The following is a 22,500-nucleotide window of genomic DNA, read 5'->3' as shown; positions in this document are numbered from 1 at the left end:
AGAGGTGATGCCAGTACAGCTGTACGAGTAAGAGGTGGTGCCAGTACAGCTGTACGAGTAAGAGGTGGTGCCAGTACAGCTGTACGAGTAAGAGGTGATGCCAGTACAGCTGTACGAGTAAGAGGTGATGCCAGTACAGCTGTACGAGTAAGAGGTGATGCCAGCACAGCTGTACGAGTAAGAGGTGATGCCAGTACAGCTGTACGAGTAAGAGATGGTGCCAGTACAGCTGTACGAGTAAGAGGTGATGCCAGTACAGCTGTACGAGTAAGAGATGGTGCCAGTACAGCTGTACGAGTAAGAGGTGATGCCAGCACAGCTGTACGAGTAAGAGATGGTGCCAGTACAGTTGTACGAGTAAGAGGTGATGCCAGTACAGCTGTACGAGTAAGAGATGGTGCCAGTACAGCTGTACGAGTAAGAGGTGATGCCAGTACAGCTGTACGAGTAAGAGATGGTGCCAGTACAGCTGTACGAGTAAGAGGTGATGCCAGTACAGCTGTACGAGTAAGAGATGGTGTCAGTACAGCTGTACGAGTAAGAGGTGATGCCAGTACAGCTGTACGAGTAAGAGATGGTGCCAGTACAGCTGTACGAGTAAGAGGTGATGCCAGTACAGCTGTACGAGTAAGAGATGGTGCCAGTACAGCTGTACGAGTAAGAGGTGATGCCAGTACAGCTGTGCGAGTAAGAGGTGATGCCAGTACAGCTGTACGAGTAAGAGATGATGCCAGTACAGCTGTACGAGTAAGAGATGGTGCCAGTACAGCTGTACGAGTAAGAGGTGATGCCAGTACAGCTGTCCGAGTAAGAGATGGTGCCAGTACAGCTGTACGAGTAAGAGGTGATGCCAGTACAGCTGTACGAGTAAGAGATGGTGCCAGTACAGCTGTACGAGTAAGAGATGGTGCCAGTACAGCTGTACGAGTAAGAGGTGATGCCAGTACAGCTGTACGAGTAAGAGATGGTGCCAGTACAGCTGTACGAGTAAGAGATGGTGCCAGTACAGCTGTACGAGTAAGAGGTGATGCCAGTACAGCTGTACGAGTAAGAGATGGTGCCAGTACAGCTGTACGAGTAAGAGGTGATGCCAGTACAGCTGTACGAGTAAGAGATGGTGCCAGTACAGCTGTACGAGTAAGAGGTGATGCCAGTACAGCTGTACGAGTAAGAGATGGTGCCAGTACAGCTGTACGAGTAAGAAGTGATGCCAGTACAGCTGTACGAGTAAGAGATGGTGCCAGTACAGCTGTACGAGTAAGAGGTGATGCCAGTACAGCTGTGCGAGTAAGAGGTGATGCCAGTACAGCTGTACGAGTAAGAGGTGATGCCAGTACAGCTGTACGAGTAAGAGGTGATGCCAGTACAGCTGTACGAGTAAGAGATGGTGCCAGTACAGCTGTACGAGTAAGAGATGGTGCCAGTACAGCTGTACGAGTAAGAGGTGATGCCAGTACAGCTGTACGAGTAAGAGATGGTGCCAGTACAGCTGTACGAGTAAGAGATGGTACCAGTACAGCTGTACGAGTAAGAGGTGATGCCAGTACAGCTGTACGAGTAATAGATGGTGCGGGAAGGGAAGGTTATACTCACGTGCGGAGGGGCGACGACGGTGCGGGAAGGGAAGGTTATACTCACGTGCGGAGGGGCGACGACGGTGCGGGAAGGGAAGGTTATACTCACGTGCGGAGGGGCGACGACGGTGCGGGAAGGGAAGGTTATACTCACGTGCGGAGGGGCGACGACGGTGCGGGAAGGGAAGGTTATACTCACGTGCGGAGGAGCGACGACGGTGCGGGAAGGGAAGGTTATACTCACGTGCGGAGGGGCGACGACGGTGCGGATAGCCAGGAAGACGGTGAACACGCCCACGATAACACCCAGTCGCTTCATCAGGTCCAGGTCCGTGATCTTCACCGCCTTGGCTGAGCGCACGCGGAAGATGACGGATATTCTGTTGGTGTGAGGAAGTTGTTAGTTGTGGGTGGTGGTGGGGAGAGTGTGGGTGGGGGGGGGGGAGTGTGTGTGTGTGTGTGGGTGGTGGTGGGGAGTGTGTGTGTGGGTGGTGGTGGGGAGTGTGTGTGGGGGTGGTGGTGGGGAGTGTGTGTGTGGGTGGTGGTGGGGAGTGTGTGTGGGGGTGGTGGTGGGGAGTGTGTGTGTGGGTGGTGGTGGGGAGTGTGTGTGGGGGTGGTGGTGGGGAGTGTGTGTGTGTGGGTGGTGGTGGGGAGTGTGTGTGTGTGGGTGGTGGTGGGGAGTGTGTGTGTGGGTGGTGGTGGGGAGTGTGTGTGTGGGTGGTGGTGGGGAGTGTGTGTGGGGGTGGTGGTGGGGAGTGTGTGTGTGTGTGTGGGTGGTGGTGGGGAGAGTGTGTGTGTGTGGGTGGTGGTGGGGAGTGTGTGTGTGTGTGGGGGAGGGGGGGGAGTGTGGGGATGGTGGTGTATTCACCTATTTGTACTTACGGGGGTTGAGCTTTGTTTATTTGGTCCGCTTCTCGACTGTCAATCAACTAGGTGGACAGATTCCTGAGCCTACTGGGCTCTTATCATATCTACATTTGAAACTGTGTATGGAGTCAGCCTCCACCACATCACTTTCTAGTGCATTCCATTTGTTAACTACTCTGACACTGAAAAAATTCTTTCTAATGTCTCTGTGGCTCATTTGGATACAAAGTTTCTACCTGTGTCCCCTTGTTCGTGCTGAAGAGTTTGTCTTCGTCCATCCTGGCAATTTCCCTGAGAATTTTGTAGGTGGTTATCATGTCTCCCCTTACTCTTCTGTTTTCCATGGACGTGACTGTTTTCCATGGACTGTTTTCGTGAGGTTCAGCTCATTCAGCCTTTCCTCATAGCTCATACCTCTCAGTTTCGGGACGAGCCTGGTGGCATACCGCGGAATCTTCTCTAACTTTGTCTTGTGTTTAACTAGGTATGGACTCCAGGCTGGAGCTGCATATTCCAGGATTGATCTGACATAAGTGGTATACAGGGTCCTGAACGATTCCTTACACAAGTTTCTAAAGGCAGTTCTTATGTTGGCCAACCTAGAATATGCCGCTGATGATATCCTTTTGATATGGGCGTCTGGGGACAGATTGGTGTGATATAAACCCCCAGATCTCTCTATTTGACTCTTGCAGGATTTCACCTCCCAGATGGTACCTTGTGTTCAGGCTTCTGCTTCCTTCACCTAATTTCATTACTTTACACTTTCCTGCGTTGAACTTTAGTAGACATTTTCTAGACCATTCCTCCAGTTTGTCCAGGTCATCCTGTAGTCTCTGTCTATCTTCATCTGTCTTGATTTCTCTCATAATTTTTGCATCATCAGCAAACATATAGAGGAACGAGTCTATACCCTCTGGAAGATCATTTACATATATTAGAAACAGGATGGGTCCAAGTACAAAGCCCTGTGGGACTCCGCTAGGTGACATCTCGCTACTCTGATGTCTCCCCCCTCACCGTTACTCGCTGTTTCCTGTTGCTTAGATACTCCCTTATCCACTGGAGCACCTTACCTTTTACTCCTGCCTGATGCTCAAACTTTTGTAACAGCCTTTCTGAGGTACTGGGTCAAAGGCTTTGTGGGTGGTGGAGTGTGTGTGTTTGTGTGGGGGGGGGGGGTGGTGGAGAGTGTGTGTGTGTGGGGTGGTGGTGGAGAGTGTGTGCGTGTGTGTGTGGGGGGGGGGTGGAGAGTGTGTGGGGGGATTACAATAAGACCAAAGCTCACCAGTTTCATGAGACAAGTCGTGTAGAAGTCACAGATCTCCAGTCTTCCCGTATGTATCTACATTATCTCTTGTGCATCAAAAGTATAAACTGAACTGAGTTTACATCCACATATCGGAACATTGAACACTGATGAACAAATCCCTGCATGAGTGTTGGAGTATTTAAACGAGTAGGAGGAGGAGGAGTTCATGTTGAACATGCGAGGATAGCCACCCGTCCTCTGTTGTGGTTTTTAGATTCAGCTACTCTGAACAAAATGTTCAAAGTAGCACGGGCTTTGGTGAACCCGTAATGGACTTACCTGGCACAGGAGCGGGGCTGTGACTGTGACCCGTCCTCATATACAAAGATTAAATGCTCGTTAATCCTGGCGCCAGAATCAGCGTTTGTGAATGAAAAACCGGTTTACACACAGCTCACAACATTTAATCTTTTCTGGAAAAGTGCCTCGCTGACGTCCTCTGAATCACATCTTCAAATGCTTCTCACAAACTACAAATACAAATAATTGCCAACCTTAACACTCAACATAACAAACTATACCCCAAATTATAAACATATAATGTTATTTAATATGAACAAAATGCAGAGTTTGAACACACAATACATTAAAGTTGATGAATATGTCTTGGGGGTCAGCCGCTGCAGGGACGAGAATAGCCTGAGGGACGGAGGCTGGAGAAATAGAGCTTTTAGTGTGTTCGTTGTTATGTGGTAGCATGAAAGGGTGAGTGGAATGTGGGAGTGAGAGGGAGTGTATTGTGGGCGCCTTTCATGAGGCTGCTACCTTGTGCATTACACTGCTCTAAAGGTTCAGAAAGCACCTGCTTATTTTGACTCTCCAGTCCTGTGTGTATACTTCCTCTCACACCGCGTGCCTCCTCTCCCTCGCTCTCCCTTTCTCTCACATCTCTAAATTCCTCTTCTTTAGTTTAATCTTCTTTTGCCTTAAAGGATAAGTGCTAAAGAATTACTATTTTAAGACTCAGTTGAATCTTTGGATTAGATCTTGATCAATCGATTTAAATGGGTCTCGAAAGATTAGATAGTCTTGTCCTCGTCAACAAAAACCAAATGATTGCTAATCGAGCCGCCAAAACCCCTGTTTTTTTTATAGAAAACGGTTTGCACACGACTAATAACTCAACCCATGCTCAGATCAAAGTTCATTCTATCCAGTGCTCGACCCCAAAGACGCATTCATCAGTTATAAAATACTGTTCATTCATTACAGGTATTTTCTCAAATATAAATTAATATAGTTATATACTAGCATACTGTGCATATTTAAGCATTGGTTAGGTGTTTAGGTTCTGTTGGCGATTTTTTGAATTTGTAGTACGTGGGTGAAGCATTTACAGCAACCCGTCCTCGACTCAAGTCCATTACATTCAGCGGTCAACCCCACAGACGCGTTCATAAATTTTAACATGCTGTTCATTCAAAACGGGAATTTTCTCAAGTATAAATTAATATTATAATATATTAGCATATTGTGCATAAATAGGCATAGGTTAGGTTAGGTTAGGTCAGGTGTTTAGGTTCTGTTGGCGATTATTTGTATTTGTAGTACGTGGGTGAAGCATTTATAGCGTTGTGGTTCGAACAAAATTCGTCAGTGAAGCACTTATTCCGGATATGTTCGAACGTCAGCAGTTGTGAGTCGTGTGTAAACCGCTTTACATTCATAAACAGGGGGTTTGGCGGGTGCATGGAATCACTTTTGGGTCTTTGTTTGGAAGATCTTTTGTTGCGAAGACATCCGTTGTTGCCGTCCTTTTTGACCTGGAAAAAGCTTACGACACCACTTGGCGATATCATATTCTATCCCAGCTTCATTCTTTTGGTCTTCATGGTAATCTCCCTCTCTTTCTCCACAGCTTCCTCTCTCGTTGTTCCTTTCGGGTGCGGCTTGGTGCCGCTCTCTCTGCCTCTTTTCGGCAATACGAAGGTGTGCCCCAGGGTAGTGTTCTGAGCACTACTCATTTTCTGGTTGCCCTCAATGGTCTTCTTTCCTCTCTTCCTACGGGTGTCTTCTCCACTTTCTTTGTCGACGATCTTACCCTTTGCTGTCAGGGTGATGATTCGCCTCTCCTTCAACGCCGGCTTCAACTTGCGATTGATGGCGTGTCGTCAAGGGCCACCCATCATGGCTTCAGGTTCTCTTCATCTAAGACTTGTGCTATGACTATTACTCGGAACCGTGTCGTTCTTCGTCCTTCTTTGTCGCTTTATGGTCATCCCAGTGTACATGGATTCCGCTAAGCTTTTGGGGTTGATTTTTTACACTCGTTTGTCTTGGTCGCCCCATATCTCTTACCTCCGTGTTGAATGCTCTAAGGCCCTTACCCTCCTTCAGGTATTGTCCCATACTTCTTGGGGAGCCGCATTCTACTCGCTTTACATTCCTCTCTCGTTCTGCCTAAGCTCGATTATGGTTGCCCTGCTTTCTTGTCTGCTTCTCCTCCTACTCTTCGCCGTCTTGATGCTTTGCACCATACTGGTTGCGCCTCAGTTTTGGTGCCTTTCGTTTGACTCCCGTCCTCAGCTGGTATGTTGACACTGGCTTCCTATCTCAACAGGACCGCCGTGATCGCTATTGTCTTCGCTATCTTGCAGCGGTCCTTGCAACATTCTTCCTCTCGCCTCTGTCGTGCTTTAACTTTTACCCCTCCTGCGGTTTCTGTTCCTCTTCACCACCTCTCTCTTTCTGTCCGATTATCTCGCTTACAGGATTCTCTTTCAGTTCGTATTTCTAATATTTTTACTCGTGTTGTTCCTTCTTTGCCCCCGTAGTTTTGTACATCCTTGACCCGCATCATTTGATTCCTTTAACTCCCCCTTCCCTACAGTTCTAAAACGCCTTTTCCTTGAACACTTTTCTTCTCACTCCTGCTCCGTTTCCGTCTTCACCGATGGGTCTAAGTCTGCGGACGGTGTTGGCTACTCTGTTGTTTTTCCTGATTGCACTTATATGGGTCGCTTACCTCCGGAGACTAGCATCTTCACAGCGGAGCTTTATGCTATTCTCTATGCTCTTCGTCTCCTGCTTTCTCGTTGTCAATCTTCCTTTGTAGTTGTTATTGACTCTCGTAGTGCCCTAATGGCTCTCAGGTCCTTTAATCTGGTTTATCCAGTAGTTGTCGAGATCCAGCATTGGCTATTTCTTGTTCACAGTCAATTTAAGTCAGTTGAGTTTTGCTGAATTCCCAGCCATATTGGTGTGTCTTTAAATGAGCGTGCGGATGCTGCCATCAGGGAAGCTGTCCGCTCTTGTCCCATCTCCTATAAAGGTATGCCTTATTCTGACTTTTACCCAATTATCCATTCATCCATCCTTACCCGTTGGCAGGCTTATTGGTCTTTCATTACTGGTAACAAACTGCGTACTCTTGAGAGTTATGTGTCCTCGTGGCCGTCCACCTACCACTGTAACCGGTGATGGGAAACGGCTCTAACGAAGTTGCGTATTGGCCATACTCGCTTAACTAACGGTCACTTAATGGAGCGCCGCCCTGCTCCTTATTGTCCAAATTGCATTGTCCCTTTTACGGTCGTGCATATCCTTGTTGAATGTCCTGATTTCCGGGACGAGCGTGTGTCTTGTTTTCCGACCGCCCCTCGCGGTCGCTTGTCTCTCGATAGTATTCTTGGTGAATCGGATACTTTTGATATCGTTCGCCTTATGCGTTTCTGTTCTCGTATTGGCATTCATGATGATATTTAGCGCCCTCTGATTATTCCACACATTTGATGGTGCTACATAGCCTTCCTGGTTTGGTGCCTTCTTTTGATAATTACTTAACCGCTATATTAAGGAAGCCTCGGTTTCCATCATCTTTTGTCCGGTCGTTATGGTCAAGCGGTTTCACGGTACTGTGTAAGCTTAGGGGTGATCCTGGACGGCATGGGTTTGAATACCGGCCGGGTCAATTAGTTCTTTGTGATCTATGGCTTGTGTGTTCCTGTAACTTTCTCACATAATAAATATATATATATATATATATATATATATATATATATATATATATATATATATATATAATAAATATATAGTAAACTGAAAACTCACACCCCAGAAGTGACTCGAACTCATACTGCCAGAAGCAATGCATCTGATGTACAGGATCCCTTAACCACTCAACCAACACGACCGGACAAATAAGGATGGTAGCCGAGGCTAATTCCCTATCCCCCGCCGGCACTCTGTTGGTAATCTAGGGCATGGTATTTTATTAAATCATCTCATTCTTTGGGGCACACGTGAGGAACACAAATGCAAAATGTATATGTATATATTCATATATGTGTATATATACATATACATATATGTATATGTATATGTATATATACAGGTATGACATATATATGTCGTACCTAGTAGCCAGAACGCACTTCTCAGCCTACTATGCAAGGCCCGATTTGCCTAATAAGCCAAGTTTTCATGAATTAATGTTTTTTCGACTACCTAACCTACCTAACCTAACCTAGCTTTCGGCTACCTACCCTAACCTATAAAGATAGGTTAGGTTAGGTAGGGTTGATTAGGTTCGGTCATATATCTACGTTACTTTTAACTCCAATAAAATAAAATTGATCTCAAACATGATGAAATTGGTAGCTTTATCATTTCATAATAAAAAAAATTAGAGAAAATATATTAATTCAGGAAAACTTGGCTTATTAGGCAAATCGGGCCTTGCATAGTAGGCTGAGAAGAGCGTTCTGGCTACTAGGTACGATATATATATATATATATATATATATATATATATATATATATATATATATATATATATATATATATATATATATATATATAAATACTAATATATTTTGGTAGCAGTCTTTCTTTAAAGATATGTTGTTGAATATGACCAAAAAGGTAAGATTAATAATTTTAACACGAATTTTCTCTTTCTTATGTTTCTCTTCACTGTCGATGATAATTGAAATATCAATTCTCCAAAATTAATTTTTATTTATGGTCTGACGCCTGAACGCGTTTCATAATTCTTATTACATTTTCAAAGACTTAGTTTACACATACAAATTCATCGTACTTGTACTCGTTTTTGGGTGAGGTGATAAGGCACAAAAGTTTTGGGTGAGGTGACAAACACAAAACAGAACACGAAACAATGGGTATAAATTGGGTATGAAAACATAAGAATGGAAGTAACTGCATAAGGCCTATTGGCCTATACCTCCTCTTCCTGCTTCTATGTTGGTTTGGGGTCTTGAAGTGGGTAGAATATAGTTGTTCATTAATTGGCTGTTGGTTGCTGGTGTTGACTTCTTGATGTGTAGTGCCTCGCTGATGTCGAGCCTCCTGCTATCACTGTTTCTATCAATGATTTCTGTGTTTTTTGTTAAGATTTATCTGGTGATGGTCTGGTTGTGAGAAGAGATTGTGTTCCTTGATGGAGCCCTGTTGTTTATGCATTATTAATCGAATTACCTTTTCGGTTATATTCAACATGTGTGTGTGTGTGTATATATATATATATATATATATATATATATATATATATATATATATATATATATATATATATATATATATATATATATATATAATGTCGTACCTAGTAGCCAGAATGCACTTCTCGGCCTACAATGCAAGGCCCAATTTGGCTAATAAGCCAAGTTTTCCTGAATTTATATATTTTCTCTAATTTTTTTTATGAAAAGATAAAGCTACCCATTTCATTATGTATGAGGTCAATTTTTGTTTATTGAAGTTAAAATTAGCGTAGATATATGACAGAACCTAACCAATCCTACCTAACCTAACCTAACCTATCTTTATAGGTTAGGTTAGGTTAGGTTAGGTGGCCGAAAAAGTTAGGTTAGGTTAGGTTAGGTAGGTTAGGTAGTCGAAAAACAATTATTCATGAAACCTTGGCTTATTAGGCAAATCGGGCCTTGCATAGTAGGCTGAGAAGTGCGTTCTGGCTACTAGGTACGACATATATATATATATATATATATATATATATATATATATATATATATATATATATATATATATATATCTATCTATTACACATACACACACGTTAGGCTTATATCGAGGTCCCCCCTAGATAAAACCACTCTCTCCAGGATGCAATCCCACAATAGTTGATTAACTTCCGGGTACAAATTTACTGCTAGGTGAACAGAAGTATTAGGTGAAAGGAAACGTACCCAACCATTTCTGTCTCCCCGGGGGTTCCCGATTGTGAGTCGTGAACGAACCCGATTGTACTACCGAACTATAACCGATCCCACACATGAAATGTTATGAAGGCAAGTTCGATTTGTTCCGTTATGCACCAGAATTCATCAAATGTTTAATCATCCATTACGAAACCTGTACATCTCTCATTAATCATCACACCTTTGTTTATATTTAAGTTTAGCAACTTCGAAATGTTAGTCAAATATTATCATTGTTATAAATAACTTCTTACCTGCTTGATGGGGTTCTGGGAGTTCTTCTACTTCTCAAGCCCGGCCCGAGGCCTGGCTCGACTTGAGTTTGGTCCACCAGGCTGTTGCTTGCAGCGGCCCGCAGGCCCACATACCTACCACAGCCCGGCTGATCCGGAACTTCTCTTAGAAAACAGTCCAGTTTTCTCTTGAAGATGTCCACGGTTGTTCCGGCAATATTTCTTACAGTCGCTGTGAGGACGTTGAACAACCGGGGACCTTCTTCGTATTTCTCAGCTCATAAATTGTTTAAGAAATGTAATCAAAGCTGCCATTGAGAGAAGATGTACAGGTTTTCGTAAGTGGACCCCAAAATAATTGATGAATTACGATTTGATGGAAACCTTGACATTTTTAACATGTTTGGTATAGGTTATTTAACAATTATTATCTATACCGATACGAATAACGTTTTCGTGTGTTTTAGGTTTTAATCAGTTTGATGTGATGCGATTTTTTTGTGCGAAAACAATAGTTTATTTACTATGATTTTGATTCGTGTGGTTTGATTCGGGTTGGTTTGAATGCTAATTTAATTGACTAATTTATTCAACCTATCCTGGGAAGTGTAAACGCGAGTGAGAGTGAGAGAGAAGTGTGTATGTATAAAAGTGATTATATATGTTAGTGATGGTGAGGGAGGGAGGGAATTATCATGGGTAAGCGCCAGCACATTGTGACTATATAGCACTTGGAAGGGATCAGAATAAGGATTTGGGATGGGACGGGGGGAAGGAATGGTGCCCAACCACTTGGACGGTCGGTAATTGAACGCGACCGGCATGAAGCTAGACCGTCGCTCTACCGTCCAGCCCAAGTGGTTGGATTAGTGATGGTGAGAGAGTTTGTAAGGAATTATATATATTAACTATTCTGAAAACAACTGATTACTTTCCGAGTCCTCATAAATATGTTGATAACCAAAAGGGATACATTAAGCCTTCATTATATGGTTCTCTTCTCTTCATTATAACCGGTAATTTCAGAAAGTCATTATATACGAAACTAAATTACTTGTCGAAAAATATATCTGGCGACAAATTAGCAGCTTCGCTCTTCAACTGATAATGAATTTTCAATTTTTTTCACCAAATGGATTTTTATTTTTACCTTTTTAATTAAAAATTAAGTTATTCATAATTTGATTGCCAGCTCGTGATGGAACAAGTCCATCCATCTGCATAAAAATGGAACAACGTTCAAATCCTCTCCTGACACACTGCTGGGCCCACTCGTCTCTCCTACTTTCAGGTCACTACCATCAATTGTTAGTTGATGTTGTCTTTGTTTCCAAGCTGAACACTATAAAAAAAACAGGCAACAGGTCTAACTTCCTTGGCCTAGTATAGTATAGATTTGTACTAAATTGAGCCTAAAATTGCATGTGTTAGGCTTAGACATGTTTATTCAAGCCTAGGATATGCGTTTCACTTTTTTTTTGACATGTACAATTACAACAGGAAAGGAAGTGTAATTGTTTTTACAATTCATATTTTGAATTAATATTTTTTTTACAATCAACACGGAGGCCTGGACGAGAACCGGGCCGCGGGGACGTTAAGACCCGAAATCATCTCAAGATAAGGTAAACTTTCAAAGTATACAAAATTAAATCTTGTTTACACTCATGCTTGCTCTAGATTCTATAATTTTGGAAGGTGAGAGGAGTCTTGCCCTACCTCCCTATTCCGTCTCCGCCACCTTTCCCCCTCTTTCCCTTCCTTGTTACATATTTTTCTACCTCTTCCTCTAATCTACGACTCTTTCTCCATCCCTGCTTCTTCCCTAGTTTATTCTTAGTGTTCTCCCTCCCCTTCTTCCCATTTGCCGCTCCAGCAGCCAGAGTTGTGGATGAAACTATTTCTCAAACCGGCCAGAAACTGTTCGCTGGAGCAAATCTCAGCACGGATCAAGGTGTGGGAGTATTTATATTTACCGTATTTTTTTTTAATTTACTATTTGTGTTGGCAGGGTCGGGCTGTAGGTTCCGGGACCCCGCCTTTCTTATGGTTAGTTGTCTAATGTTGAGACTTCCTACCTAGTTTTTCATAATCATATCTACTAAATTTTTTTTTTTCTCTTTCTCTCTCTCTCTCTCTCTCTCTCTCTCTCTCTCTCTCTCTCTCTCTCTCTCTCTCTCTCTCTCTCTCTCTCTCTCTCTCTCTCTCTTCTCACACACACACACACACACACACACACACACACACACACACACACACACACACACACACACACACACACACACAGGAAGCAGCCCGTATCAGCTGTTTAACTCCCAGGTACCTATTTACTGTTAGGTAACAGGGGCACACTATTATTTTTACCCAAAGTATTTTTTGGCCAATACATGCTTTCATTGCTTCATTTCTCCAACACTATTCTCATACATTTTTCATCTAACAATTTAAACTCAGTCAAACTCCCCCATCCACAGATTCCAATGAATTTGCAAAAACAACCCTGGCAGGCGTACCAGCTTTGTGAACCGCATCCCGAGCATACATTTCCATAGAAGTGTTCCCAGTTATCAATGAATGATATTGCATTTCATTTGCAATATTTGTCTAGTTTGCTCTTGACTTCAATTGCTCGAGACACCCATTTATGTCCATCTCCTATTCTTGGAAGGATGCGACATATGCTTAGGATTCCTATCTTGCCCCTGATTCAATGACTCTCTTTAAAACGTCTGTATTTAGTGCCTCCTAAATTTTCTTATTTCATTTCCTCCAGAATTGATACCAATTAACCGTAACTGTTTTTTCCCATTAGCAGATATAATACAACACATTATTAGCAATTTATTCTTATCCTGATTCCTGCTGGCAGCCAGAAAATAGTCAGTGATATTCGAATGAATGTTTTAGCTGCTAAAGAAAATAGATTTGAGATTAAATTCCTATGGATACCATCACATGTTGGCATCTCAAGGCATGACACTGTTGATATGCTTGTTAAGACTCCCTGCAGAAAACCAGTCGTAGAAATTGATATGGGTATTTCATTAGCAGTGACAAAGAGAATACTTAAACAAATATCTAATGAAAATCTCACCGACCTAACAAATTCACAAAGACCTGAAAGTTGTAGCATTAAATATTATGATGGATATCGTGAGGAGACATTCACATATGGGACTAATAGAACAAGAACCCGGCAATGTGATGTTATAGTGGCCAGAATACGCCTGGGATATAGACGTATCTGGCAGCTTTCTCAAAACCCAAATGTCGAGTACACAATGTGTCAACTTTGTGAAAGAGAAAACATGCACTCTCTTGAACATTATATTGTAGACTGTCCCATACTGACTGACTTTCGCCCTCCTGGGCTAAGGTATGCTGAGCTCTGTAATTACTATATGAGTACTGGAACACTTGATGATATATTGGACTTGTATCCAAGATTGACCATGTAATATATCATTTATACAATGTATATATATGACGTAACTATATAACCTGAGCTTGTAAAAGCACCTTCATCACCTTCAGTGATTAAGTGCTTAATTGCACACTAGTTTCTTTATCAGCTATCTCACCCTGTCAGAGTAAATGAGACAGATGTATGTGAATGCATGTGTGTGTATATATATGTATGTGTGTGTGTATGTATATGTATGGGTATAAAGTATATATGGAAGCTGATCAGAATTACATTTCACCTTTGTGAATGTACATTAATGACACTATGTAAAAGACACATCAAACACTTTATGTAGGGCATACGTAAATCTGTGAATCTATGTATTTACGTATGTAGGTTAGCTTAGCGTTTTAAAAGCACCGAATCACCTTCTGTGGTTGAGTGTTCAATAAACCCTTGAACTATATGTTTAACATTTCTCTAACCCTGTCCATGGAGGACAGAAGAAAATGTATATATGCTGGTTAGCATTGTAAATGTGTGGCCACGTCTGTGGTAGAAAATAATAAAAAAAAAAAACTGCCTATCTCTAGGCAAACACACAACACAAACACACTCATTAACCTTACTTTCTGTCGTTTCCATACCTGGAGGCTGAGGTTACGCCTCGCATCATTCATTCCAACTACGAAGCAATTGAAATCCCAACAGCATGAACGACAGATTTGCTTACAGTAAATTTCTGGTATTTATTTCTGACGATTTTCTACTCGCAAGCATTCTTGGGGGTCAAGTTAAAGTTGTCCACTTCCGGCGCTACACGCTAAGGCAACTCGTCTTCTTTCATAATAGAGCAACCTCTGCCTTTAAGAGCCACAGGCACATCTCCATTTGGCACTGCACCACACTCCACTTTTAGCACTAAATAGGAGCTCCAACTACTACATCCTTTCAAGACGGCTGCCAGCACTTCACTAATGGAAATTTAGGACAACACGATGGCGGATTTTGAGGCAGTACAATGACTAGTTTCAGACAAGACGCCGGTTAGCTTCAGGCAAAATGCTGGATGTCTTGAGACGAAATGATGGAAAGTTTACGGCAAGATGGTGGATGGTTTCAGACAAAATTCAGATGGACGATTTAAGACAAGACAATGACTATCACGATAAATGTTTGGGACAAGGCAGTGGCTGGAATGATAGAAAACCATGATTGGCATATGCCAAGAATGAGTGATTGTGTGTGTGTGTGTGTGTGTGTGTGTGTGTGTGTGTGTGTGTGTGTGTGTGTGTGTACTCACCTATATGTACTCACCTATATGTGCTTGCAGGATCGAGCATTGACTCTTGGATCCCGCCTTTCTAGCTATCGGTTGTTTACAGCAATGACTCCTGTCCCATTTCCCTATCATACCTAGTTTTAAAAGTATGAATAGTATTTGCTTCCACAACCTGTTCCCCAAGTGCATTCCATTTTTCTACTACTCTCACGCTAAAAGAAAACTTCCTAACATCTCTGTGACTCATCTGAGTTTCCAGTTTCCACCCATGTCCCCTCGTTCTGTTATTATTACGTGTGAACATTTGATCTATTTCCACTTTGTCAATTCCCCTGAGTATTTTATATGTCCCTATCATATCTCCTCTCTCCCTTCTTTTCTCTAGTGTCGTAAGGTTCAGTTCCTTCAGCCGCTCTTCATATCCCATCCCTCGTAGCTCTGGGACAAGCCTCGTCGCAAACCTCTGAACCTTCTCCAGTTTCTTTATGTGTTTCTTCAGGTGGGGGCTCCATGATGGCGCGGCATACTCTAAGACGGGTCTCACGTAGGCAGTGTAAAGCGCCCTAAAAGCTTCCTCATTTAGGTTTCTGAATGAAGTTCTAATTTTCGCCAGTGTAGAGTACGCTGCTGTCGTTATCCTATTTATATGTGCCTCAGGAGTTAGATTGGGTGTCACATCCACTCCCAGGTCTCTTTCTCGAATCGTTACAGGTAGGCTGTTCCCCTTCATTGTGTACTGTCCCTTTGGTCTCCTGTCACCTGATCCCATTTCCATAACTTTACATTTACTGGTGTTAAACTCCAGTAGCCATTTCTCTGACCATCTCTGCAGCCTGTGTAAGTCCTCTTGGAGGATCCTACAATCCTCGTCTGTCACAACTCTTCTCATTAATTTTGCGTCATCTGCAAACATTGACATGTATGATTCCACTCCTGTAAACATATCATTTACGTAAATTAGAAAGAGGATTGGTCCCAGCACCGATCCTTGAGGTACTCCACTTGTTACTGTTCGCCAGTCCGACTTTTCGCCCCTTACCATTACCCTCTGGCTCCTTCCTGTTAGGTAGTTCTTCACCCATACTAGGGCCTTTCCGCTTACTCCTGCCTGCCTCTCAAGTTTGTATAGCAGTCTCATGTGCGGTACCGTATCAAAGGCCTTTTGGCAGTCAAGAAATATGCAGTCTGCCCAGCCTTCTCTGTCCTGCCTTATCCTTGTTACTTTATCATAGAATTCTAAAAGGTTTGTTAGGCATGATTTCCCTGTCCAGAACCCATGTTGGTGCTTGTTTACAAACCCAATGCTCTCCAGGTGCTCAACAAGTCTTAGCCTAATTATTCTTTCAAGTATTTTGCAGGGGATGCTTGTCAGTGATACGGGTCTGTAGTTAAGTGCCTCCTCCCTATCCCCCTTTTTGAAAATCGGTACGACATTTGCCTCCTTCCAGCAACTGGGCAATTCTCCCGACATAAGTGACTCATTGAAGATCATTGCCAGAGGCACGCTGAGAGCCTGCGCTGCCTCTTTAAGTATCCACGGTGATACTTTGTCTGGTCCAACAGCTTTATTTGCATCCAGTGTTGTCAACTGTTTCATTACATCCTCTGCTGTCACCTCTATATCTGATAGTCTTTCATCTTGGGTAATCTCTTCTAACAATGGGAGCTGCTCAGGCTCGGTAGTGAACACTCCATGGAATTTTGCATTCAGTACCTCGCAGATTTCCTTGTCGCTTTCTGTATATGCCCCTTCTGTTTTCCTCAGTCTTGTCACTTGGTCATTTACCGACATCTTCCTTCTTATATGGCTATGTAGTAATTTTGGTTGCTTTTTCGCTTTGACTGCAATATCGTTCTCATAATTTCTTTCCGACACTCGTCTTATGTTAATGTAATCATTCCTAGCTCTGTTACATCTAATCCTGTTGTCCTCTGTCCTTTGTCTTCTGTACTTCCTCCACTCCCTCCTGCTTCTCACCTTTGCTTCCTGACACTGTCTATTAAACCATGGGTTATTATGTTCCCTCCTGCTTTTTTTCTTTATTGTTGGAATAAATCTATCTTCAGCCTCCTTGCATTTCAATATGACTTGGGTCATCATACCTTGCACTGTTTTTCCTCTAAGTTCTTCCTCCCACTGCACTTCTCCCAGGTAGTCCCTTATCCCTCTGTAGTCCCCTTTTCTGTAATCAAGTCTCCTTTCCCGGACCTCTTGTCCTTTGGTCACAATTTTAAGCTCCATCATGTAGTCAAAGGCTAGGACACAATGGTCACTAGCTCCTAGTGGTATTTCATGTTCCAACTGCTCGATGTCTTCTACATTCTGAGTGATAATGAGATCTAATAGGCTGGGCGTATCCCCTCCTCTTTCCCTAGTATCTTCTTTCACATGCTGTGTTAGGAAATTCCTGTCAATAACGTCTACCAGCTTCGCTCCCCAGGTCTCCTCCCCGCCATGGGGATTCCTCGTTTCCCAATCTATCTCTCCGTGATTTAGGTCCCCCATGACCAGCAGCTTCGCTCTCATTCTATGCGCTAAAGTTGCTGCCCTCTGTAGTTCATCCATACATGTCTTGTTGCTGTCCTCGTACTCCTGCCTGGGCCTTCTACTGTTTGGTGGGGGATTGTAGAGTATCAAGATTACAATCTTCTTCCCATCCACTGTCAGGGTTCCATGTATGAAGCTTGTGCTTTCATTGGTACCCGGATTTTCCAGCTCATCAAACTTCCATTTCCGCTTTATTAGTAGTGCCACTCCACCTCCCTGTCTCTGTGTCCTTTCTTTTCTTATCACCTGGTACCCCTCTGGAAAGATTGCATCCGAGATCATGCCATTTATTTTAGTTTCCACTATTGCCACTATGTCTGGGTCTGCCTCACTAACTCTTTCTTTTATCTCTTCTGCTTTATTGGCTACCCCATCAGCATTGGTGTACCAAACCTTGAGACTCTTCCTGGAAACTCGGGTGTCAGAGTTCCCCCTTTCACCAGGGGTCTGGGGGGAACTGGGGGGTGTCTGGGGGGCAAGTGGGGGCTGTGGGGGCGAGTGGGGGGGTGCTAGGGGGGTGCCTGGGAGTGCCTGGTAGGCAAATGGGGTCTGGGCATCTAGGGGGGTAGGAAGGGCATAATGGGTCTGAAAGTTAGGGGTCTGAATAGCATAGGGGGGTTGAGAAATAGAGTGAGACTGAGAGTCAGATAGAGGTTGAGAGGTTGGGGGGAAGAGGGATACTGAGGTGAGATGAGAATGGAGCATGGGTGCTGGGAGTGGAAGAGAGGGTATATTAGATAGGGGGGAATCGGGGGTAGGTGGGGGTTTTGGGGTAGAAGAGGGGAAGAGGGAGATGGGGGAAGGTGTTAGGGGGTCACAAGGTGAGGGGGTTAAATGTGGGCTGGAGGTGCATAGGAGGGGTGAGGGTTGGGTGGGGTTTGGGGGTGAGTGGAAGAGGGGTGCAGTGGAAGCTGGGATGGAGTAGATGGAATTGAAGTCAATGGGGTAGAAGGGGCAGGGGAGTGGGAAGGGGTATTTGGGGAGGGGGGATGGGAAGGTGGGTTTGGGGAGGGCATGGCTTGACCCACTGGGGTCGCTGACAAGTGTGATGTAGCAGGGGCAGGGGAATCGTTGTGGAGGTGCAAATGTGGAAGGGACAGGGGGGTTTTGGGAGGCTGAGGCAGGGGGGATGTATAAGAGGGCTGAGTTGGGGAGGATGCGACCTGGGAGGTGACCTGGGAGGTGACCTGGGAGGTGACCTGGGAGGTGACCTGGGATGTGACCTGGGAGGTGAGATTACCTGGGAGGCTAGTACGTTGTCGTTGTTGCCATCTATTTTTGTGGGCTGTTTGCTCATCCTTCGTCATAAACCTCTCTATAAACACATTGTAATGGGTTTCACTTCCTCTGAGTAAATGCTTGCTCCTCATTATGTACTCCACTGCCTCCTCATTGGAGAATTGCACCAGAACAGGTCTCTTCTTGGTACAATTGTAAGGTCCAACCCGTCGATTGATATCCACCTCGCGTTCTGCCATCTCTGCTCCAATACACCTCAATATCTCGTGCAATTCGTATTTTTCTGTTTCTATTCTCTCTTGTCTTGTTGGTGCCCTAGATTCGAATAATCCATGTATTATAATAGACCGTCTCCTCAGGAATTCATTGTCATGCTGGTAGCCTGTCCCCTGGGGATTCCCCATCCCAACCGCAGTCACTAACCCATCTCCCACTAATCCCACTCTATCCTTAGCCATGCTGCTAAACCTTCTTAATTCGTTTGTGATACGAGCACATTCCCTCTCCCAGTCCTCTCTTCCCTTCCTAATCTCTTCCTGAACATAGAGCATAAGTTCTTGTTTCTGCCTCTCTACCGCATCCTGTATTTGCTGAAATACCTCACTTTTAATCCCCTGGATTAGTGTGTGTGTGTGTGTGTGTGTGTGTGTACTCACCTAGTTGTACTCACCTAGTTGTGTTTGCGGGGGTTGAGCTCTGGCTCTTTGGTCCCGCCTCTCAACCGTCAATCAACAGGTGTACAGATTCATGAGCCTATCGGGCTCTGTCATATCTACACTTGAAACTGTGTATGGAGTCAGCCTCCACCACATCACTTCCTAATGCATTCCATTTGTCAACCACTCTGACACTAAAAAAGTTCTTTCTAATATCTCTGTGGCTCATTTGGGCACTCAGTTTCCACCTGTGTCCCCTTGTGCGTGTTCCCCTTGTGTTAAATAGACTGTCTTTATCTACCCTATCAATTCCCTTCAGAATCTTGAATGTGGTGATCATGTCCCCCCTAACTCTTCTGTCTTCCAGCGAAGTGAGGTTTAATTCCCGTAGTCTCTCCTCGTAGCTCATACCTCTCAGCTCGGGTACTAGTCTGGTGGCAAACCTTTGAATGTGTGTGTGTGTGTGTGTGTGTGTGTGTGTGTGTGTGTGTGTGTGTGTGTGTGTGTGTGTGTGTGTGTGTGTGTGTGTGTGTGTAAGACAAGTCTAACTAGAATGGAACAAGATTGATATGTGTATACAGGTTCAGTGTGGCTATACATGAGTTCAGGTCTAGTTTAATAATCCCACTGAGGTCGTCCAAGTGGTTGGGCACCATTCCTTCCCCTCATCCCATCCCAAATCCTTATCCTGACCCCTTCCCTGTGCTATGTAGTCGTAATGGCTTGGCGCTTCCCCTGATAATTCCATTACATTCCCACTGATGGACGAGATGGTAGATGAACGCGTCATATTTACGGGTGAAACAAGATTGATAATTTCATTTAAATATTGCAGCTATTACCAATCTATTATTTTTAAGTCATTTGTTCATTAAAAATATACATAATTTATTGACACAAAACAATTTGCTTGGTGCTCTAGTTAGCATGTCAATGAAGTACAAATTAAATGTGAACAGCAAATTAAAAAAAAAAGACTATTGAATAATGTTCATGTTTTGACAAATACGACTGACTTAAACTTTACAAATAAGTTGGTATAAATCATAATCAATGCTTCTTTAACATAATTAAACGTGATTTGAGATGAATAAATCCCATTTTTTCACCTCGGTCACGTTTTACATATACTTTTATATAATCCACTAAATATGGGGTAATTTTTTTAGGATACATGTTTTTTTTTATTTTCTACCACAGACGTGGCCACACATTTACAATGCTAACCAGCATACATACATTTTCTTCTGTCCTCCATGGACAGGGTTAGAGAAATGTTAAACATATAGTTCAGGGGTTTATTGAACAATCAACTTGAAAGGTCCAGAAAAGGTGAACAATACAGAAACAAAAAAAATATATATTAGCTTTCCAGAAATATTTGCACCAAATTAGCAGGTCACTATGTGGTTCTCTGACGGAAAATCAGAATAAACCAGTAACTTTAACAGAATCTGATCATGATAAGGGGCCGGTCGGCTGAGTGGACAGCCCTCTGGATTCGTAGTCCTAAGGTTCAGAGTTCGATCCCCATTGGAGGCGGAAACAAATGGGCAGAGTTTCTTTCACCCTGATGCATCTGTTCACCTAGCAGTAAATAGATACTTGGGAGTTAGAAAGCTGCTACGGGCTGCTTCCTGGGGGTGTGTAACAAAAAGGACTGGTCGACGACCGGGCCGCGGGGACGCTAAGCCCCGCAGTCATCTTAAGATAACCTCAAGATGATAGAAACAACTTCCCCACACGAGACCAAAGGGAAGATATCTTGAGGTTATCTTGAGATGATTTCGGGGCTTTAGTGTCCCCGCGGCCCGGTCCTCGACCAGGCCTCCACCCCCAGGAAGCAGCCCGTGACAGCTGACTAACTCCCAGGTACCTATTTACTGCTAGGTAACAGGGGCATTCAGGGTGAAAGAAACTTTGCCCATTTGTTTCTGCCTCGTGCGGGAATCGAACCCGCGCCACAGAATTACGAGTCCTGCGCGCTATCCACCAGGCTACGAGGCCTATATATATATCCAGTTTCACCACAAATTGGGGAAATTGGGAAAAGGGAAGGTATAACCAACTTGTCCGGACAGGTGCCACGAGTCATCGTCCGGACAGGTGCCTCGAGTCATCGTCCGGACAGGTGCCTCGAGTCATCGTCCGGACAGGTGCCTCGAGTCATCGTACGGACAGGTGGCCACGAGTCATCGTCCGGACAGGTGCCACGAGTCATCGTCCGGACAGGTGGCACGAGTCATCGTCCGGACAGGTGGCCACGAGTCATCGTCCGGACAGGTGCCTCGAGTCATCGTCCGGACAGGTGGCACGAGTCATCTTCCGGACAGGTGCCACGAGTCGTCGTCCGGACAGGTGCCACGAGTCGTCGTCCGGACAGGTGCCACGAGTCATCGTCCGGATAGGTGGCACGAGTCATCGTCCGGACAGGTGCCACGAGTCCACTAATTAAGACTTGCCCCAACTATCCTGGTCGATCTCCTCCACCTCGGGTGAGGCGCAGGTCCCTCTCTCACAGGCACTTACTTCATGGCAATTAGGTGAAGTATTCGGGGGGGGGGGGGGGGGTCGGGATATTCCCCCCCCCCCGTAGAGTAGGCTGGGGGTAGGGGGAGGGTAGACGCCCGAGGTTTATACAAGGGGGATAATTCGCACTAATCTCTAGCCCACATCTCTAGCTCCCCACTCTAGCTGTAGCTAGTGTGGCCTAGCGCCCCCATCCTCTTCTGGACTAGTGACTAGCGTCCCTTACCCATACTACTCCGTACACCAGTCACTGAGAGGGCCTCAGCAAGCAGCGCTGCTATAATAAACGCAAACCTCTAAACCCTAGGATTCAAAACAAACATTCTGTCAAGGAGAACAAAAGTTATTGAGCATCACTCCAGAACTAAGTCAACTCTCACACTAGGAACGGTTGACAGCCCCAGAACCATCAACGCTACAAACCAGACACGACAAAGCTGATTTCAACAACACCTTTTAGTTACTGAACTTTTGTGGAAGAAATTAATCCAGATCACTTTTTTAAAAGGTTCAGTTCCCTCGTTCACAACAGCTTCTAGGACGCGCCACAATATAGGACAACTAGCGGGCGATTGTTAACCTATCGGGTAATAGGTTAACAATCTATGGAATAGCCTTCAAACCGATGGCTAAGACACTGCTTCAATTTAAAATTCAACTGGAAGAAACCAT

The 22,500-nt window shown here is 44.2% G+C and overlaps 1 protein-coding gene and 1 long non-coding RNA gene across 2 annotated transcripts in view; one reads left to right on the top strand and one right to left on the bottom strand.

The window, feature by feature from the left end:
* LOC123756339 (uncharacterized) overlaps positions 1 to 22,500 on the bottom strand; it is a 1,167,846-nt gene that overhangs the window by 35,808 nt on the left and 1,109,538 nt on the right. The window contains exon 8 of the mRNA XM_069331344.1: positions 1,819 to 1,954. Coding sequence (XP_069187445.1) covers positions 1,819 to 1,954 — 136 coding nt within the window. The remainder of the gene's footprint in view (positions 1 to 1,818; positions 1,955 to 22,500) is intronic.
* LOC138368646 (uncharacterized) overlaps positions 1 to 22,500 on the top strand; it is a 248,760-nt gene that overhangs the window by 127,343 nt on the left and 98,917 nt on the right. The window lies entirely within an intron of this gene.

This window comes from Procambarus clarkii, chromosome 25, assembly GCF_040958095.1.
Source record: "Procambarus clarkii isolate CNS0578487 chromosome 25, FALCON_Pclarkii_2.0, whole genome shotgun sequence".
In the NCBI taxonomy this organism is placed as follows: Eukaryota; Metazoa; Arthropoda; class Malacostraca; order Decapoda; family Cambaridae; genus Procambarus; species Procambarus clarkii.
This window is presented reverse-complemented; position numbering and strand designations above follow the sequence as displayed.